At 42.3% G+C, this 21,467-nt stretch overlaps 2 protein-coding genes across 5 annotated transcripts; one reads left to right on the plus strand and one right to left on the minus strand.

Annotated features, from left to right (window-relative positions):
- Positions 1-25: 25 nt before the first annotated feature.
- Positions 26-9,030, minus strand: slc4a1ap (solute carrier family 4 member 1 adaptor protein). Of its 3 annotated transcripts, none has more exons than XM_028565791.1 (14): positions 8,952-9,030; positions 6,139-6,346; positions 5,829-5,957; positions 5,669-5,729; positions 5,404-5,543; positions 5,130-5,290; positions 3,473-3,542; positions 3,167-3,356; positions 2,901-2,997; positions 2,547-2,793; positions 2,229-2,330; positions 2,024-2,109; positions 1,864-1,933; positions 26-1,011 (listed from the first exon to the last, which is right to left on the minus strand). In XM_028565791.1, the coding sequence occupies exons 2-14, from the start codon at positions 6,272-6,274 to the stop codon at positions 962-964; spliced, it is 1,539 nt and encodes a 512-aa protein (XP_028421592.1). In that variant the 5' UTR covers positions 6,275-6,346; positions 8,952-9,030; the 3' UTR covers positions 26-961. The 3 variants fall into 3 exon arrangements, with proteins under 3 accessions (XP_028421592.1, XP_028421590.1, XP_028421591.1); XM_028565789.1 differs by lacking the exon at positions 8,952-9,030 and adding an exon at positions 7,664-8,917; XM_028565790.1 differs by lacking the exon at positions 8,952-9,030 and adding an exon at positions 8,414-8,913.
- supt7l (SPT7 like, STAGA complex subunit gamma) lies at positions 7,626-18,947 on the plus strand. 2 transcript variants are annotated; one of them, XM_028565793.1, is made up of 5 exons: positions 7,626-7,905; positions 10,407-10,890; positions 11,547-11,871; positions 14,043-14,280; positions 18,117-18,947. In XM_028565793.1, the coding sequence occupies exons 2-5, from the start codon at positions 10,460-10,462 to the stop codon at positions 18,410-18,412; spliced, it is 1,290 nt and encodes a 429-aa protein (XP_028421594.1). In that variant the 5' UTR covers positions 7,626-7,905; positions 10,407-10,459; the 3' UTR covers positions 18,413-18,947. The 2 variants fall into 2 exon arrangements, with proteins under 2 accessions (XP_028421594.1, XP_028421593.1); XM_028565792.1 differs by lacking the exon at positions 7,626-7,905 and adding an exon at positions 8,119-8,823.
- Positions 18,948-21,467: the final 2,520 nt, after the last annotated feature.

Here is a 21,467-nt window from a genome sequence, read left to right on the forward strand (position 1 = left end):
GAAGTGTGTAAAAAGAACTCACCGGTTATGTACAGACAATTTTATTTTACATTTATGTAACAAAATACAGTTTACTTTGTGTTTTGAGAAGGAATGACAGAAAAGAGGGTGGAGAGTATGGCAGTAAACAACAGAACAGCACTGAGTGGGATTTCACAGAGCGAGGAATCCTGCTCTAGGCAAACACACCAATAGCTGACTCACTCATAAAGACAATCTTGTTAAAAAGAGAACTTTGAGAAGGTTGGGCTATGTGTGTGTGTCGGTGTAGACACAGACACACACTCCCATTAGCTTGAGTCATTATCATCTTGCGTTTCATCCAGTAAGCCATCCAAGTGTCCAGATGGTCAGAAAAGCTGCTTCAACACTCTCCCTCTTTCTCCCTCCCTGCTACACACTTTGGGTTATGCCAGCGATCGACTGAAGCCAAATAGGGGAGGGATACAGATTGGATGTCAGGTGGATTTAAATGCAAGAGGAGCAGCCAAAGCGCAGAAAGCTGAATTCAGATCAGTTACTGCTCCTGTTCTGTCCCTTTCCATTTTCTGCTTGGATGATATAGAATTCAAATAAAAAGGACACAATTCAAGTGCTACCCATTCTCTATTATTGTCATGGGTGAAAAGTGCCAGCGGGCTGACTGCCCAGTGTCTGCTCCCCAAGCTTGCCAGTTTAATGTGAATTGAAATGGTGTGCTTTTTGTTTATGGCAGTCTGAGTGCAAATATCCCCAAAAGATAATGAAAGGTACAGCATTATTGTCCCTCTGCAAGCATGGCAGTCTGTTACAGGCTGCCATGTTTCTGTCTTTTCTAAACTGCACCACACACAGGGACTGGGATGGGTAGAGGGGGTTAATGGTCAGAGCTAAGGAGACTGGAGGCTTCGTGTTGCAGGTATTATCTGCAGTATAAAAGCTGGTGGAGTGGAGACACAAGAGCGTGCTTTCGTGTTTTCCCTCAGTAGCCGTACTTATCGTTTAGGTGCGTACGGCCATCTCCAGACTGACCTATGAGTGGAGAGAAAAAGCTAGATTTAGCATCAAAAGGATTCACATTTACGTACCAATACATGTTGTATTACATGTTCAAAGAAAGAAAGAAAATGCTTGAGATGCCCCTTGAGAACAAATTCCTCCAATGGACCAGTAAAGTACAGCTCCCTAACTGCTGACTTGTATGCAACCATCAAATAATCACAATCCTAAAATGACGTAGCGCAATTAGTTCTGACCCCGATTCCAAGCTCAGTTTGGCAGCTGTTTCCATTTTTCTCTGGTTCAAGCTTATCTTATCATTTTTTAGGTGACTTTGATCTGCATTCCTTAGCAAACGATGAAAATAATGCAATTTCAGCTGTACCAATGGACCATAAAAGCCTGTTTACTTCCTCTCACCATGTCCTTTAAAAAGGTCCCATGACATGGTGCTCTTTGGATGCTTTTATATAGACCTTAGTGGTCCCCTAATACTGTATCTGAAGTCTCTTTTATATAGACCTTAGTGGTCCCCTAATACTGTATCTGAAGTCTCTTTTATATAGACCTTAGTGGTCCCCTAATACTGTATCTGAAGTCTCTTTTATATAGACCTTAGTGGTCCCCTAATACTGTATCTGAAGTCTCTTTTATATAGACCTTAGTGGTCCCCTAATACTGTATCTGAAGTCTCTTTTATATAGACCTTAGTGGTCCCCTAATACTGTATCTGAAGTCTCTTTCCCGAAATTCAGCCTCGGTGTAGAATTACAGCCATTAGAGCCAGTCCCACAATGAGCTTTCCTTAGTATGGACTTTGACCTAAGGACATGTGAATTGGTCCAATAAGTCTTGGAGTCTAGTGCAAATAGTCAGATGGTTTACCTGTAGGGGGCACCCAGACACAATAATCAGGGTCGTCCTCTGGATACGGTCCTGAGGGCTGCCTTGGTGGCTGTGGAGACAAATATTGAGGAAATTCAATTTACGTCACACTTTTATGTATGATAGAATTCAATGCGTGTGTGTGTGTGTGTGTGTGTACTTTGTTGGGGCCCATCACTTTCTTCTTCACATTCTTTCTGGGGCTGGGCTCTGCTGCTGGCTCTCTGTCGCCTGCTTCTTTGGACTCTATGGAGATGTAAGTATAGTACATTAGCAATGGTGCATCGATACCACTCACACACAATGACCAATGGTAGAGAGAGAGAGCTCAGACTAATATGGAAGCAATACAACCCAGTAGCCACCTGTACTCGATGGGGCCACAGCCTTGCTGCTGCTGCTGCGCTGCCGACCCTGCTCCTCTGCTTCAGCAGACTCCTCGCCTCCCCTCTGTTCGTGGCCTTGCTCTAATATCAAGTCAGACAATGCAAAAATATAAAGTGTGGTAATTAGGATACACACTGATCTACAAGTTTTGAACAAATTAACATTCCATTTATAAAGCTGCATAGATTCCACTTTGCTAGATATTTCATCATCATCTTTGTTAATCATCATCTTTGTTAATGTCTACTCAAAAAAAAAAAAAAAAAAACCTTCCTCCAGTTCTCATGACGTTTTACCTTCAGGCTCTTGGGACCGTGCTTGTTGTCGTCTTGGCTGCCCTGAGGGGGGCCTCTCTTGAGACATGGATGCACTGGACTCTTCAGAGTCAACCTCTGTAATCTCGGTAGCCTCAGACTCTTGACCATCATTGTCCTCATTTCTCTCTCCCTCGTCTTCGTCCTCTTCCTCCTCTTCGCCACTGGGTGGAAGTTCTTTCATGTTGAAGAGCTCTGCGGGCAGGGTGGGCCGCTTCAGAGGCAACTTCTACAGGAGAGAAGAACACAGCAACAGAAGAAACGGGCTGAGCAAAAGACACACAAACAAAATGCAGTGTGAAAGAGTCAGATGATTAGACTTAAAACAACACCTACCCCAATAGTACCGGTCTTCAGTTTGAATTTGCTTCCTCCCTTCATGGCTCCAAACAGAGGTAATGTCTTTTTAGGCTTCTCTGGCTCTGAGCTACCACTAAACACCACACATACATCAAATATATATATAAAGTATTGAAATAATACCTAATATGTATTGGAATAAAACACATTCCTGTAATTAAAGTACTTATGTGCTGATATTTCAGGGTTTTGAGTATTTGCTTAAAACAGATTTCTCAGCAGTAGTAGTAACTGCGTCTAACCTCGGCAGCAGTGAGGGCATCTGGGCGGGCCGCGTGAGTTCGACCAGTTTGCGGAGCCTCTGAGCATCTTTGCGCAAGTCGGCCACGTGCACGTGCAGCTTCCTGCGCTCCACGGCGTCCATCACTGCCTCACTTTGCACTGCAGTCATGAAGGCGTCCAGGGGGTCCTCGGTGGAAGAGCCGGAGGAGTCTAATAGGGGAGGGGGGGGGATGAAACATGGAATAACACAAGAAGAACAGGCATCTAGGAGGTATTGTGGCATCTGTCTACACAAAACAGCGAACACGCAGACAATCCTGACTCACCTCCCCTACCACCGTTGAGCTTTTTCTGGGTCTCTGCCAGCTCCTTTTCCACCTCTGCCAGTTTGGCCACCTACGTGACATCAAATACACGAATGTTACTGCGGAAACACACAGTATGCTTAGCATTACAGCACAAGTGCAGTTTACACATTACAGAATAGTTGTTTCCAAAGCGAAAAGTGAAATCAATTTTGCTGTTATTTATGGTACAAAGCGCAGCTCCCTTAACCCTACAGACAGCACCTGCATTTATACATGTATTAACATTATTTTGACATTAGGGGAGACACAGGCGCCTTGTGTGGTTTATAAGGTATGAGGTCTTACAGGGTAACTGTACTGCCACATTTCTCTCTATTATTGATTATGGTGATCTGTTGTACATGAATGCCCCATCAAAGTGTCTTCAGATGTTGGATGCTGTGTATCATGGAGCTTTAAGGTTAATTTCAAAATGCAGACTCCTCACTCATCACCGTATACTTTATTCCACAGTAAATTTGCCCTCTCTGTCAAATGGCCAGCTTACTCACCTTTATATGTTCATTTTACAAAGAGTACTTATGGTTTACGGTCCCAGAACACCATTTCATTGAATGTACCTCAAGCCCGGACAGAGAGGTTTAAAAAGGCTTTCATGTTTGCTGCTCCTTCTACTTGGAATGACTACAGTGTCTAATTTCCTTAAACGATTTTAAAGGTTATGTTAAAACCATAGAACATGAGTCCATCCACACGTGTAAATGTTTTAACTAATGGTACTTTTATTTAATTGAAATGCACTTGAGATGTCTTTGCCTCTTTTGTATTTGTTTTGTGATTGCAAATTGTTGTTTTATGTAACATACTTGTTCTGCTATCTTGGCAAGGTCTCTCTTGAAAAAGAGATTTTATATCTCAATGAGACTAACCCGGTTGAATAAAATAAAAAATAAAAAATACTGCAGCAAGAAAAAAACAGAGGGCAGTGTGGTATTTTTTGGTATTTGCTACTTGAAGTGAACGACTAGCAGATGGCAGGTTTAGCAGCAGGCTTTTTAGCCGTGCCAGTGGTGCAGCTCTGTAGACGGCAATGTCAGTTTGTCAGTCAATAATAATGAAGAAAAAAAAACGAAAAAAGTCCCCACAGGATGAATTCTTCTGACTTTGGTGATCCCTTGACGTCTCCTCTGGCGCCACCATGTGGTTTTTTGAGTGAAATGTGTATTATAGATATTGAATGAATTGTCATGACATTTGGTACAGACATTCCTATCCTCCCTAAGGATGAATTGTAATAACTTTGGTGATCCTTTTACATTTGTCATTAACTCCATCACCAGGTCGAAAATTGTAACTTGTCCACTTTAGTGCCAATATGCAAATGTTAGCATGCTAACGTGCTGAACTAAGATGGTGAGAATGGTAAACATTATTTATATATATATATATATATATATATATATATATATATATATATATATATATATATATATATATATATATATATATATATTAGACCACGTCAGCATCGTCCATGTGAGCTCGCAACATGCTGATGTGAGCATTTAGCTCAAAGCTAGTAAATAAGACAATAGTGAATATTATAAGGTGATGATTAAAGACGTTCAGAGTGTCTGTCATGTGTCATGTGTATAGACAGCAGCAGATTTTTTACCAATGATTCATAGGTCTCAGGCCGCTCCTCAACCTTTTTCGCCTTTTTCATTCGTTCCTGCCTCTTTTTCTCCACAGTGCCGGTTCGATCCAGGAAGGTGTCGTCATCGCTGTCGTAGAAGTCCTCGTCTTCCCAGTTCTTCTTCTTGCGCTTGCGGGACACTAGAAATAAGATGTTGAACAGGGGAAACTATTACTGCAATCTTTCCTGACGACAAGCTATACAACCTTCATAATTCTACTTTCAGACATTCCCGCTGGAGCTGAGTTCACACCTGCTTCCTGGCGGAGCAGCCCTCTAGCTTCCAGCATTCGACACGCCTCCAGGCAGCACTGGACCGCCGCGTCTTTCTTCTTCCCTGTGTGGGTCACCTCGGCAACCAGCTGCCGGCCCAGGGCATCGTCCACCGGAAGCCTGACAGAAGCAGCACCATGAACTGTGTGACTCTACACACACACACACACACACACTCACTCGACAACAAGGAAACATTGTTTTGAAGCTTTACAATCATGAACCGGGGGTTTCACGTGACTCACTTTATTCTGCAAAGCCAGGTGCCGTGGCTTTGGGCTTCGTACTCAAACTCCAGCTCCTCTCCTAAAATAAAAAGGACGCCAAAGTTGAAGTCAAGAAATACAAGAACTAGAAAAACAGACGAAGCATACGTGTGTGCGAATTAACACACAGTCGTTTCACCTTCTCTGTCGTAGAAGCCCTGCAAGGCCTTCTTTGGGTCTTTCAGGTAGGCAGCTTCCTGGTCCTCGTGGAACTCTGTTGAAAAAGGGTTCTCCTCATTCTCGTCTTCCTCCGGGACAACCTCGTCAGCTGCAGGGTTGATTCACAGAGACAGATGGAATGAAAGAAGAGAACAAAGGGGTTGACATGCTTCTTTAGTTACTTTACTTAAAGAGAAAGTTGACACCAACTCACTCAGGATGGAAACACAGATGACACGTAACATACTGGAGCATAATCCTATAATCGTACAACCAGCAGAAAAGCTCACCCATTCCCCATGAACAGCCTGAGTCCTCATTTGACAGTTTGCTCTGGCCCTTGTTGTCTTTGTTCTTCTCCTTCTCCTCCTCATCATCATCACCATCAGAACCGTCTCCCATCATCCTCCTCTCCAGCTCTGCCATGTGTTTTCGGGATTTCTCCCTCAGCTCTGTCACCGTGAGCTCAGACTCCTCTTCCTCATCAAACTCTGGACCCTGTAAAAAGGAGGAAAGGGGAAGAGTACGCCACCGATTTATCATTGCGCTTCTTTAAACACAGTCAGACTCACAAAAGGGCAGGTTAAAAAAAAAAAAAAAAAAATGCAGCAGAACCAGAGATAGCGTCTATTTTATTTCACCCATTCTTCTTCCTTGGCAAAACCTGCACACCCACAATGCAACTCACCACCGAGAGTTCAGTCAGTGATTTGGTTGTGTTATGCTAGGCGTTTTAAGCCCCCGTTGTCGTCTTCGATGCAGCGCTGCGTAGAAGGCACTAGGATTAGGCAATGGTTAGGGTTGGGGGCCTTGTATCGCAGTGCTGCCTTGGAAGTCGACGTTGGGGGCTTAAAACACCATTGAGCGTTATGCTAGCAGTGGCTATGGCAGCCTCTGGCTGAGATGAGGAGTGGGCTACAACGATGACTGCATTACAGCACAACACTGGTTTATAAAACACTCAACAGTATAAAATGCACTTCAAAACTGTCAATGCCAAATTGCTTGATAAAAGAACTTAAATTATTATCAAAATAGTGGTCGTCAGAAATTCATCAGAAATTGTTTTCTGATGAATCAACCTATCATGACTAAATTGCTCTTTCATGTTTATTTTTCTGCTAAGCACAAAGTGCACAGAAAACATTAGTTTTGAGAAACATTCCTTACATGCATAATGGCTGAGTGACGTCAGATGCCAAAATCTTAAAAGATATTCAATTTAAAATATAAATGAGAGCCAAGCAGCACTTCATTTTTGCAAAGTTGTAACACGCAAATGTTTAGCGTTTTTACTTGGTAAATGATTCATAAATAATACAAATAGTTTTGGAGTCATCTTTTGCCTATTGACATCAGTTTTTCAACTAGCCTAATCTTTCAGCACTACGTATGGCACGGATGAAGAAATCTTGTTTTGTGAGTCCCTTTAATGAGTAGAATAGTATGGATCCATCTGATTTGACTGTGAGCTTCTGGTTTTGAAAAATAGGGGGGGCATGATATCTCTCTCTCTCATGGGTGGGCCAAATTCTCTGGGCGGGCAAAGCAGAGAAAGGGGAGGTAACCTTGCTCCTTATGACCTCATAAGGAGAAGATTCCAGATCGGCCCATCTGAGCTTTCATTTTCTCAAAGGCAGAGCAGGATACCCAGGGCTCGGTTTACACCTATCACCATTTCTAGCCACTGGGGGACCATAGGCAGGCTGGGGGAACTCATATTAATGTTAAAAAACCTCAAAGTGAAATTTTCATGCCATGGGACCTTTAACTGATGGTATAAAAGGGGGGGGGGGGTCCACATTCAGGATTTACCTGCAGGATAAAAAGCCTTGTGCTCCCACCAAACTTTAAGACGTGTCCCACACGGAGCCTGATGTAGGTCTTGGGCGGAATCTTGTTCTTGTTCACCACAGTGCCGTGTGTGCTGCCCAGATCGTGGACATAAAAGCCTCTCTCCTCTCCGACGGACTCCCCGTCCCCAGCCTGTCTGCGGTACTGAATTATCGCATGGTACCTGGAGATGGAGGGATGCTCCAAAGAGACGTCGCACACAGGTAAACGTCCGACCACGAAGTAACTTTTCTGCGTGAGGGGCACCGTGTCCACTATGGTGCCGTTTTTAAGGATTTCCAGAGCGTAGGGGATATCTGAAGCCACGCCACCCCAGGGCGGCTCTGTATATGGGATAGGGGGGAATTTACCAGCGGGGGGGCATTTAGCAGGAAGCACCCTGGGTTTAGCCAAAGCTTCTGGCTTGGTTTTGACAGGAGCCACATTGTTGTCTTTACCGCCTTTCTTGTCCTCCTCTGGGCCTTTTTCGGTGGGTTTTTTTCCGTTTACGTGACCAGAGGAATACTCACTAGTAACGTTAGTGTCTACAACTTCAGCTTCGTCATGTTCTTGGACATGTTTAGTCTCGGCTGCTGTTGTTGGTTTGGACGGAGCAGCGACGTTACCGCGTTTGCTGGCGAGGGAAGGCGCAGCGAAAAGAGCTGGTTTTTTAAAAGTGTCCTTTGTTTCTGGTTCAGTTTTGTGTAGTGCTTTCTTTTCCGGCTCTCTTACATGTTCTGCGGCCGAGCACTCGTCCGTTTCCATCGCAGAGGCAATTTGCTCCTCCGTATTTTTCACACTCGCATCCGTCGGCGGGGACGCAGCCATGTTTATTTGGGTGCAACTGTGAATTTCGCACGGGTTATCTAGCTAAGCCTCTATACATTCGCTAATAAATGATACAATCCAAAGAAAAGCGGTTGGAAAATAATTTCAAACACGACCGCACGGCATTATAATGGAATGTGTTATGGTTGCGCCAGTCAAAATAAATGGTTTGTTGCGGAACTAAACATCCCGTTCAGCTGTTCACCCGAGTTTTTTTTTGCAACAAGGACGAAAAGGCTTAACGTTGGTTCCTGTGCAACTTCCTTCAAAGATACAAGGGCCATTAACATACGTTTCATCCGTCCCTGTGTAATGTGAGTTGTTGTTGTTTTTAACGTATATATCATTTAACTAGCTAAACATGCGTGCTACGTAGCTGGCTGACTAGCTTAGTCGTTGCTCCCCCATTAATAAGTTGTTGGTTCTCTCCCCATTGCCAGACCTTGTATCTCCACGGCGCTGGATGCTGTGCCAAACTCCAGCCAGACACCTGGCATTCTGTGTTGACTTGCTATTTGGCGAACAGTCACACCTGTTACATCTTTAAAGACTTCAGTTTACGCGAATCAATGCAATAGTTATTTTTTTTTTTTTTTTACCATTCCAATTGAATTAACTTTACCTACGTTATTCCAAATGTTTTTGGTATACGTGCAGTTTAGTGTCCCAAATTCCCCATACAATGTCCTTACTTATGAACCTGCTAAACCACCTGTTTAACTGGTGTTAGGGTTCGGGCAACCTGTCTCAAATAAGACCCTCATCATTTGGGACATTCAGTTATTGTAAAATAATTTGGGACACTAAACTGCACCTATACCCCAGCGCCGTCCAATAATAATTGCTCTTTTTTTTTTTTAACGTGTTAGCGATTGTCAGATGTATGCCGAAATAATCAGAAGACAAGTGACGTTAGGCTACAGGGCAATACATTTCGCAGCTATTTACTAATATTTGCCGATATCTTCCCTTGGCAATTATAGTTTATACTGTATCAGCAAAAACGAGAAGCCAAACTAGGGCTGGGCGATATGGAGAAAATCAAAAATCACGATATTAGGTGGGTAAAGGCAAATAATAGAACATCTGCTAAGTTGAGGAAATGACATCACTTTACTGTAATGCAGCCTTTAAAATCAGGAAAAGACAACACTTATGCCATATTACGATATCCAAAATCTAAGACGATATCTACTCTCATGTCACGATATCGATATAATATCGATATATTGCCCAGCTCTAAGCCAAACCGTTCTAAACTGATTTAGGTTAATTCAAGGTGCAGGGGCGATTCTAGGATCCGACCTCCGGGGGGTGGGGTCTCAGCCCCCTAATGAGAATGTGACACGGATACAGTGCCTTGCAAAAGTGTTAACTTTATATAACAATGAATATATGTATTTATTATTACAACAGTATAAGATACATGCAAAATATTAAACATATGAAAAACTACAAAAGTCCCTTTATGGACTACCAGAATCAAATGAAATGATAATGAGGTGTAAACAATAAATAAATAGAAAATAAAACTTTCCTTGACTGGGTTACAGATGCATAGCATTGACGACAGTGACACAGGATATTAAACTTGTTTCTTTGAACCTGTAATTATTTGTCCTCTGTCACTAACAGACAAGTTTGCAAACTCTAACTTGAAGCACTAAAATTGATTAAATAATAATTTGTTTTTAATTATTATAATTTTTAGGGGGACTGAGATGAAATTTAGTGGGGCTTGAGCCCCCATTAAAAAAGGGTCTAAAATCGCCACTGTCAAGGTGGGGTCAAAAAATCTGAATCAATGCTATCTGTTTTATCTGATGTTGTATACCCACTTCATCCTCAATTGTGATGGTCTCTCCAACTTTCCTCTCCCTCCTTTTCCAATTTTCAGATTCAATCAGAGTTTGAGTCCGGCTTGTGTCCTTCCGGCTTTCATCACTCCTCATGATGCGTTACTGGGGTGAGATCCCCGGGCCTGCGGGGGCTCCTCCCAGTCGCAGCTCCTTTGACTTGCTCCAGCGTGAGTTTCGCTCGGTGGAGATGCAGGACCCTCCCCTGCACCAGCCCTCGGCCCAGCGGCCGCGACCCACCACAATGTTGGACATCCCCTCAGAGCCCTGCAGCCTCACCATCCACACAGTGCAGCTGTGTCAGCATGCCCGCCGCCTCCGTGGCCTCTTGTCAACGGCCCAAGCTCAGGGTCAGAGCTCAGCGTCTTCTGAGGGGGGCAGCAAGCTGGAGGAGGCGGATACCAACCTGCCCCTGCGTCCTCCCACCCCACCTGTCATGCCAGATGACTTGCTACCTGTGGACAGCAAAGCCCCGCGGCAGCCCTTCGTTCTCCGCCACAGTGACCCTGAAAGTGACTTCTATAAGTAAGTTAATCTGACTGTGTGGCTGAGCCAAGATGCTGCACTCCTGTCTTTGTGATTAAAAGGTCCCATGACATGGTGTTCTTTGGATGCTTTTATATAAGCCTTACTGGTCCCCTAATACTGTATCTGAAGTCTCTTTCCCATAATTCAGCCTTGGTGCAGAATTACAGCCACTAGAGCCAGTCCCACAATGAGCTTTCCTTAGGATGTGCCATTTCTGTGTCTGTAGCTATTGAGGAGGAGAGAGGGGGGGCAAGGTGGAGGGTGGGGGTGTGGCCTTGACCAACTACAACTTTGCTCGTTTGAAAGCCATGATGTCTCTCTCTTTCTCATGGGCAGGCCAAATTCTCTGGGCGGGTAAAGCACAGAAAGGGGAGGTAACCTATCGCCATTTCTAGCCACTGGGGGACCATAGGCAGGCTGGGGGAACTCATATTAATAATAAAAAAACTCATAAAGTGACATTTTCATGCCATGGGACCTTTAAATATGTTCCATAAAGCATCTAAATTGTAGGCTCAAAAGTCACTCAAAGTTTAGACCTTTATAACTTTACATACAGTATTACTCAACATTTCACAGATATAATCTCAGACATTTTATCAACCGGTCATCATTTATCTCCTTTCATCTCTTCTGGTTCTTTCCATCGTAAGGGGTAAAGGCGAGCCTGTCACAGAGCTGAGTTGGCCCTCCTGCAGGCCACTCCTCTATCAGTCAGTGGCCACCATCTTGGCCCACGCTGGCTTTGAGTCGGCCCAGGAGAGCGTGCTGGAGACCCTGACCGACCTGGTCCATGAGCATTACCTGCGCCTCTCGCACATGCTGCGGGTGGCGGTGGACCGGGAGGCTCGGATTGGAGCAAGTCCCTTTCCAGACGTGGTCGAGCAAGTGTTCCATGAGGTGGGCATTGGCAGCGTGCTGGCCCTGCAGCGCTTCTGGCAAGTGCGGATCAAGGACTATCACAGCTACATGCTGCAGGTGAGTTTTGGAATGGGTCATAACTGTTTGTAGGGTTGTGCTATTTGACAATCTACACTCAATACAAAATTTGTCAACCATCCATGATTTTGGCATAGATTTTTTTTATACCGGGGTATCTATATTAATTAGTTTTAAAGCAATGGATTTTTTGTAAAGGATTTTTGCATGTATGTGATTAAGTACCTTTGTGTGGTTTTTAATTTACTGTCATTCCTGCCGGTTTGTTATTCACAGTTTCTCATTTGATCTTCCAGAAAATGCTGTGTATCATATGTCAGTAAATATAGCTAGCATGACATAAAACGACCCTACCATGATAAAGGATTGTATCCATATTGCCCACTTGCTTGATTATTTTTTGTAAACTATTTTTTTATTTTAAGTTTAATAATAAATGAATTGTTATCAAGCTAAACGTCAAACATTCTCTAGTTCCAGCTTCTCCAATATGAGGATTTTCTTATTATTTTTCATTATTTTGTATCATTGTAAATTGAATGTTTCTGGATTTTGGACTTTAGCTTGCACGTAACAAGACATTTGAAGACAGGGTTTCCGACAGCATTTTAAAGTGGGGATGCCCCATCTCAGTTTTTTAGCCTCCACTAAAAAAGATGTCACCATAGACTCTGGAAAACAATGATTTGATTATGGGCATTTTCCCACTATATTCTGACATTTTGTAGGCTAAACAGTAATTTGGAAAACTAGTGTGCAAATTACAGGTCCCATGACATGGTGCTCTTTGGATGCTTTCATATAGACCTTACTGGTCCCCTAATACTGTGTCTGAAGTCTCTTTCCCAAAATTCCACCTTGGTGCAGAATTACAGCCACTAGAGCCAGTCCCACAATGAGCTTTCCTTAAGGCCTTTTTATAGTTGTGCGTCGAATCGACGGCGTAGGGTCCGGCGTAGACGCAGACCCCTCTGCGTCTACGCCGGACCCTACGCCGTAGCCTGACGTGCACCTCTCGAAAAATTTAACTACACTTCGCGGCGACGCACGTAGCTCGGCCGTGGCTTGCTAGCGTTGCATTTCTCCCGACTCATTTCCTGGTTCTCCTTCTCCATAAACAACATGAAATCAAGGAGAGGGGGAACTTTTCCTGCTACATATTTCCCACTGTGGTCAGAAAGCACAGGGGAGACACTTTGTTTCTCTACTATGACTCTAGAGTCGCTACTCGCTCCGCGCTCCAAAGGTAATCGCCGGCACTCTCTTACTTCTCTCTACCACACACTCCCCACACACACACACACATGCGGCTCGACGCACACACCAGCGCACAAGTATAAACATCCGGCCACTTTTCAAGGCTACGGCGAGAGCTCTGCGTGGAGCCAACGCACAACTATAAAAAGGCCTTTAGTATGTGCCATTTCTGTCTGTAGCTATTTAGGAGGAGAGAGGGGGGGTGCAAGGTGGAGGGTGGGGGTGTGGCCTTGACCAACTGCCACTTTGCTCGTTAGCAAGCCAAGTTGTCTCTCTCTCATGGGCGGGCCAAATTCTCTGGGCGGGCACAGCAGAGAAAGGGGAGGTAACCTTTCCCCTTATGACCTCATAAGAAGAAGATTCCAGATCAGCCCATCTGAGCTTTCATTTTCTCAAAGGCAGAGCAGGATACCCAGGGCTCGGTTTACACCTATCACCATTTCTAGCCACTGGGGGACCATAGGCAGGCTGGGGGAATGCATATTTATGTTAAAATACCTCATAAAGTGAAATTTTCATGCCATGGGACCTTTAAAAGATAATGAAAATAATCCAATTTGGCAGAGTGCTGAAAAGAATGTTTGGAAATGTTAGTGTAAGCTGCCAGGGCTTCACCACAACAATGCTGAATCCTCTCAGAAAGCATGAAGAACTTGGTACGAGTGAGAACAATGGGCCGTATGGCACCTTGTGTGCAAGCTGCTTGGAAGTGAAACAGAAAGCAAACTGAGAGATTCACTGTCTTCAGTGCCAACATGACTTCTAAAGAAATACAACTGATGAGCTTTGTAGAGAGCAGAAAGTAGAGCAGATCCTTTTGTGTCTGTGATTAGCTTTGGCAAATCACTGAATATTGTTTTCACAATGTGTTGGATTATGGGCATTTCATATTGGTGAATTGAATCAAAAATACTAGATCATCAAGGCTCAGAGCCTACATTTCTTGTCTCCAGGTGAGTAAAGATCTGTCGGAGGAATATGAACGACTGGTGAACCCAGATAAGGCTCTGGAGGACTCTAAGCCCCCGAGGATCAAGGAGGAGCCCATGAGTGACATCTCTTTCCCTGTTAGCGAGGAGCCTGAGGCCGACCTGGCCTCTGGGGACCAAGCTCTGCCCATGGGGGTCCTTGGGACCCACGCGGAGAGGCTGGCTTCAGGCCTGGAGGGTGACCATTCTCCCCACACCTCAGGTAGTACCCAGTATTCCATTCAAATGTTTACTCTGCATTCATCTATACATTTTCTACAGAGGGAATAGAAGTGTACAGGCTCTAGATTAAACCTTCCTTGTTTGATTTACTAGAATACTAGACATAGGGCCCACAATACACCAGTGCTGGCCAATCTGCATTGGTAACCTATAGTTCAGAATTCATTTACAATTTCTTTTAATCACTTACAAAGCACTACAAGGACTGGCCCCACTTTTATATTTCTGAATAATTGTGTGTGTCCCTCCCTCGGTGAGATCACTGAGATCTGCTCACCACGGTCTTCTGGCTGTGCCAAAATTTAGGCTCAAAACCAAAACCGCAGTGACCGCGCCTTCGCAGTGGCGGCTCGACTGCACAATATATCGTTTTTTTTTATCTTCATCGCAATATTAACTGGCGCAATATACATATCGCGAAAGGACATTTTCTATTTAACCTTTTATTTATCCAGGTAAGTCGATTGAGAACAAATTCTCATTTGCAACGACGACCTGATCACATTCACACAGTAACACATTCATACCTGGAAAGCTGCCCAGTACAACCACAGTCTGAGCTGCTCCACTGGAGCGGTTGGGGTTAAGGGCCTTGCTCAAGGGCACCTCACTGGTGGTAATGAGGGAGGGCAAGCACTACTCTTTCACTTTCCCCACCCAGATTTTTTATCCTGCCGGTCTGGGGATTGAACCTACCTTGGCCCTTTTTAATATGTGCTGTACCTCCTGGATGGTTTCTGTTGTTGGAGTGTTCTACTTCTGTTTGCCTTTTATTCTGTTGTTTTTAATTATTGTTAACTTTTATTTTCTCCGTTTACCAAAGGGCTGAAAGGACACTGTTTAATTCCATTTTAAAGCATTTGAAAGAAATGTTTAAAATGATTTCATACCAGTGTCCTGACTAAACTTTGACATGAACCACTCTGTGATTCATTCAACATCTTCTGATCTTAACTAGTAGTCAAAAAACCTCACTTTAAAAAAAAAAAAAAAAAACTCAAATTAGGTATAATGTCATATAAATTAGGTTTATTGACCATGAATTAAAAAAAAGGCGTTAAAAATGTGACAAAAAGCGCCAAAAACGTTCATTTTCAACAGACAAGACAACACAAGGGTTAAAACCAAGAGCGCCATCTAGTGGGCTCAGAAAATAAAGAAAATGGTTACCGAAGCTTCATGAGGCTTCATTTGGCCGTCACTAACTGCTTGTCATAAGGTTGCTTACATCACAATAATATGACTATTTGTTGAGTGTATTTGTGCCTTATTAGTTTTGCATTGCCACACCTTCCTCCACAGCGCTGCGGAGGAGGGTCTGGCTAGTCCACAACATTCCTGAATAGGAGAAAAACATGCTCTGGTTTATTGGCAAGTCTTTAAACCAATCACAATCGTCATGGGCGCCGGACGCAGCAACGGTGCCGCTGCAAAATGGCCTCGGGAAGGAACTTGTTTTGGTGGAGCATGTGCACGTAGGGAGGCGAGCTCTGGAATTAAAATGGCTGTCGAGTGTGTGATGAGAATTTTACTAAAAAAAAAAAAAAAGATCAATATAATTTGATTGTGGGTTGTAGCTCGGAGGATGTTAGCTGGAGTTTAGAATGCCAACACAAAGAAAGCAGAAGGTGAGGGACATCCGGCGGAATGTCCAGCGGCACTGGAACTATCCCGTGATAAGGACTAGGTCCTTATTAAACGTTACCTATATCATGTCATATATACTCTGCAGTTAGCTACTTTTCTAACGGTAAACATGAGTATGAAGCTGGATTTATAGTTGACACAAGGACCATGTTTTAATAGTTCCGTGTTGGATTTCTTTTAGCAACTCTGTTGTACGTCATTAGGACGTATAGAGCGACAGAGGGAAGGTGGACCTTGTTTCACCGCTGAATAGGAGGAGTGTCTCCTGTGCGGTCAGCGTATTTATGTTGTTCCATTCATAGAAGAGAGCGGAGGTCGCAGTGAGCAGAAGGTTTGCAGTGGAAATGGTTTGCTAGATGTGTGTTACTGAAATGGAAAAGATGACTGGGCCTGTCCTCACCATCAAAAAAAACTCGATCAGAACATGCAAGCAGACCTAACCCTTGCTGCCACCATCAATATGTTGGATCAGGTGGTGTATTAACCATGAATCATTAAACAGGTTCTGCTGTAGTGTGACACTACAGTTGGTAACAAAAAAAATCACAAAATGATTCCTTAGTGGCATTTAAAGTGCTCATATTATTATGCTTTTTGGCGTTTTCCCTTTCCTTTATTGTGTTCTATACAGTATCTTTTTTTTGTATGCAAGTTATAGGTTTACGAAGTGAAAAAGCCCAAAGTCCACCCCAAAGGCACTCTACCATCTTCCAGAGAAAACACTGTTCACAAACTGCTCCGAACAGCTCTATTGTAGTCCAGCCTTTACTTCAGAGACGAACGTGCATCACTTTGTAACACACGTTATAATGCTCGCCTAGCTGCTAGCGTGGCGCACCCTCTTACTCTGCTTCTGACTGGCTAGTAGTCCTTACCTAGGTACTGCGCATGTGCGACTTCCAACAAAGATGGAACAGAAGTGTGATGCTTCACTCTGTAGCTAAAACGGAGAGCTCAACACACGGGGTGAAAAAAGGAGCTGCAGCAATGTACAATACAACAACAAATATGGTGTTTTTTGAAAATTAAACCACCACGTAAATCTATTCTGATATAACCTCTAAATACAATTATGAAACTGAAAATGAGCATAATATGAGCACTTTAAAACATGCTAGATACATGTTTTTGTTTACAGTCCTAAGCTTGTTTCTGGCTAAACCTCTTGAAGCAGAGATTTATGCTTATATTTATTTGATGTTGGAGCAGTTTTGTTCTTCCTCTTTGTCTATGCGGCGTGTGTTAGATCTCTTACTGTGAATGTGAACGATTTGATCTCCTCCAAAAAATTGACACATTAAAGCTAACACAGTTATCACCACATTCATTTTGAGGTATACCTGCCACTGTCTGACACTGGATCTGATTTTTCCAGGAAATCTGCTGGATTGATTTATACCTTGAGAGAGAAATTCTCTTTTTCCTTTTTAACAGCACATTTAACAGAGCTTCCACTTTGACTTTTGTAAGTGCATCGCCTTGACTGACTCATTTGATCATAACGCGCCGTTGTTGATATTCAAGTCTTCTTTGCTTTTATCTTTCCCCATCTTCTAAACACATACCAGTATTATTAAAGAAAGCAGCAACAGCGTTTATGGGAATATGGCTGGAATTTTGAGAATCACACAATTTACATTACATGTAATTTCTTTTATCCAAAGTGACTTACAGTTGCTACATATATCAGAGGTTGCACACCTCTGGAGCAACTAGGGGTTAAGTGTCTTGCTCAGGGACACATTGGTTGATGTATCGCAGTGGGAATTGAACCCAGATCTCCCACACCTAAGGCTTGTGTCATATCCACTGCGCCATCACCACCCACACAATGATACAGGTAGCACCATTCACACTGGGGACAACTACATGCTTTAAATTCAAGTTAGTCTTTTTTTTTTTTTTTTTCTTTCATTACTTTAGTGTAGTACTTTTAGTGTCAAGTGCATTACATTCTTTATCGTACTACATTTTTTCCCCCCTATATTAACATTCAATAGAAACCGCAAGGAGGAACAGGGGGAACACATCACACAACAGGGAAGAGAAGAAAAAAATAGAAATAATAAAAAAGACAGAAAACCCTTACCCTAACCCCAAAGACTTTTAAGGCAGTCAGTTTCCTGGTGGAAGATCACGTTTGCTGAATTGGTTCTCCTCTCTCTTAAGGTGGGGGCGGAGCCAACAACTCCCCACTGTGGCCACAGGTGAAAATGGAGCCGCAGGATGGCGAGGAGGGCCGGGGTGCCGGCCATCACCACCACCATCACCACAGTGTCTTGGGTGGGGATGTGTTCGAGGAGGGGGGGCCCATGTCCACCATGAGCGAGTCAGGAGGAGCCATAGCGCCGTCTCCCGGAGGCGCGGCGTCCGACGCCAGCTACGCTTCACATTCTCCCGACTCCTTGATGAGCACCTCGCCCGTCTTCAACCAACGACCCAAGAAACGGGCGAAGAAGATGTAAGGCAGTATTTGTGGATGCAATAAGCTCTGAGATGTGGACTCACCAGCAAGCCTTCCACGTTTGGTATCTTGCAACAAAATGAAGTGAAACACACCACTTGTACAGCGTAGGACTCATCTGCAGATGTATAGCACTGCATAAACTGACTGAGACATTAATGTCATGAACAAACTGAACAGATGTAAAAAAAAAAAAAAAAAAATGTATTTGTATGAGTATGCATGTATAGTTTCATTCCAAATAGTTGAAGATGTTGCCATTGAATCTGTAATGGGGTTTATTGTCAAATCTTCATCTTTTGAAGTATCAGTTTTGTTTGAGTTGTTTAGTGGGTTTCAGAAAATATAGGAGGGTTACAATTAGCCTAATGAATAGAAGAACAGGAAAGCCAAGTTGTCCAAAACAAATAATTAAGCTCAACAGCTTAATAATTCAGCAGAAAGGTTTGTTTTCCCAAGCTATTAAGTCTCTTTCTCCTCACGTACCAATTACTGCCTGTGCCATTCATTACGATTAAAAGATGCTCCACCAACAAGGAAAATATGTTTGTTTCCCCCCCTCATGAACATGCTGTTGCATATTATGTTTTTTCAACTCCTCATTTACCTTTTTGCAGTACACTTTACATGTAGCCCAATACTGCGGAACGATACACACACACACACACACGCACACACACACACCTGTCAACCTGAAGCCGCTCTGCTAAATTAGCATCTGTTTCAGTAATGAGGCAAAGCTGTTAGTGCAACACCAGAGGCAATTATGACGTGGTTCTCTGCATCATGAAGGCGACATCAATCCAGTCTTAATGGCAAATTAATTACGGCACGCATAATTCTGCAGCAGGCCTGTTTGAATACTTTTTTCTTTTCTTTTGTGTGGGGCTATTTCATTTTCACAGACAGGTAATTGTCTATGCATATGGGAAATGCAGATTGGGTCACGTATTGATATTTAATTAGCTGCATTGATAGTTGATTCATGGATGAAACAGATTTACTTCCATATTTGTGGTGCTGTGACCCATGTGGGAATTTGGAGCAGCTGGAAAACAAAATCAGTATTCCACTTTTCTGATTAAAAAGGCTCCCTTTGTCGATGCTAATAACTGTAAGCAATGTCACCTGGATCTTCTAGGAGTCCAGAATTATTGTATGCTGACATTCTGCCACAGCTGTCACAAACTCCACAGTTGCAATATAAAGACCGCATCAACAACAACAAAATGCATGTACTGTAGAAAATGCTTGTGAATTCTGAAAAGCTAAATTTCTAAAGCTAAACTGGATTGCTGTCATATTTGCGTAAGAAGAAGGTGAAGTAGTGAGAATAGTTGGAAAAGTGGGAATGGTTTGGTTTGGTTTAAGTATGAATTTTATTGAAATAAATGAATGAATAATACCAATAATGTATCAAACAAAAGTGGAATATTTTAAGTTTTTTTTCAAAAGCAGTTGCTAGCTGGTGAAAGTGGAAATGGTTCTAATTAAAGAAGCCGAATAATACCAATATTGGATGAATGTTTTTGTAAAAGCTGATGCTAAACTGAATTGCCGGCTTTAATTTGGATGAATATATATTCAATAACAAAAATAATATGTAAAAAAGTCATGAAAAAGTCAGTATAGTATGTTGAAAATTGTCATAGTATGTCTAAAAAAGTCATAATATAGTATGTCTAAAAAAGTCATAAAGTCACAATATAGTATTTCAAAGAAAATCTGCAGTGCATATTTGCTTGTACAACTGAGCCACTGTGCCATCAAATAAAGTAAAAAAAACAGTCAAAGCATAGTATGTCAAAAAAAGCAATTAAAAAGTCATATTGTATTATGTTGAAAAAAGTGATACCGAAGTCCAAAATTGTCGATAAAAGTGATAGAAAAGTCATAGTATATTTAGTATGTCAAAAATTGTTGTGGTATAGTATATCTATCTAAAAGTCATAAAATATAGCTGCAAGCAGCAATTCGCGGGTTCCAACCCTTTCTCGGCTAACTTAAGGTTGTAGTTCTAGTAGTGTCTAATCTTAACAACTATTCCAATCGTTTTACATAATACAGGCACCATATAAGGTGTGCCATATAAGGTGCCACTTGCTTATCACATTAACATACACATTCACACAGCGATGGAGCAGCATCTGGAGAAATTTGGAGACCCAAGGACACTTCGACGTTGGACTGCAGGGCCCGGGATTGAACCAGCAACGTTTGATTGGTAGGTGACTGCTCTACCACCTGAGCAACAGCTGCCCCGAGGAAGCAACCCAATCACCAACAGTCAAAGAAGCAAGTAGCATTTAACAGATGCCAAAGTCAACGCAGCAAGCGGCGTTGAGCTGGTTTTCTAGCTTCACAAAGCTGAGCAAAAAGTCATTAAAAAGTAATTCTATAGTATGTTGAAAAAAGTGATTAAAAATCATAGTATAGCATGTCGAAAAAAGTAATAAAAAAGGCATAGCATGGTATGATGAAAAAAGTGATAAAAATGTAATTGTATGTCGAAAAAAGTAATATGAAAGTTATATCATAGTATAGCAAAACAAACCATAGTATAGTATGTTGAAAAAAAGTCATGAAAAGTGATAGTATAAAATGTAAAAAAAGTTATATAAAAGTCAGAGTATAGTATGTTGAAAAAGCCATTAAAAAGTCATAGTATAGTATATCTAAAAAAGTTATGAAAAAGTAATAGTATAGTATGTCCAAAAACTCATTAAAACTCATAGTATAGAATGTCGAAAAAGTGATAAAAAGTCAAAGTACACTACTGGTCAAAAGCCCAATTTTTCCAGGTTTTTATTGAAATTCATGCAGTTCAATGTCTTATTGTACTCTGAAATGAAAGAATAGAACAAATAAATAATTCAAGTTAAAAAAGAAATCATGTCTAAAAAAAGTCATAGTGTAGTATGTTGAAAAAGTCATCAAAAGTCATAGTATAGTATGTCGAAAAAAGTCATAAAAAAGTCTTAGCATAGTATCTCTAAAAATGTCATGTAAAAGTTATAGTATAGTATATCGAAAAAAGTGATAGTATAGTATATCGA

This window comes from Perca flavescens, chromosome 20 (assembly GCF_004354835.1).
Source record: "Perca flavescens isolate YP-PL-M2 chromosome 20, PFLA_1.0, whole genome shotgun sequence".
Taxonomy (NCBI): Eukaryota; Metazoa; Chordata; class Actinopteri; order Perciformes; family Percidae; genus Perca; species Perca flavescens.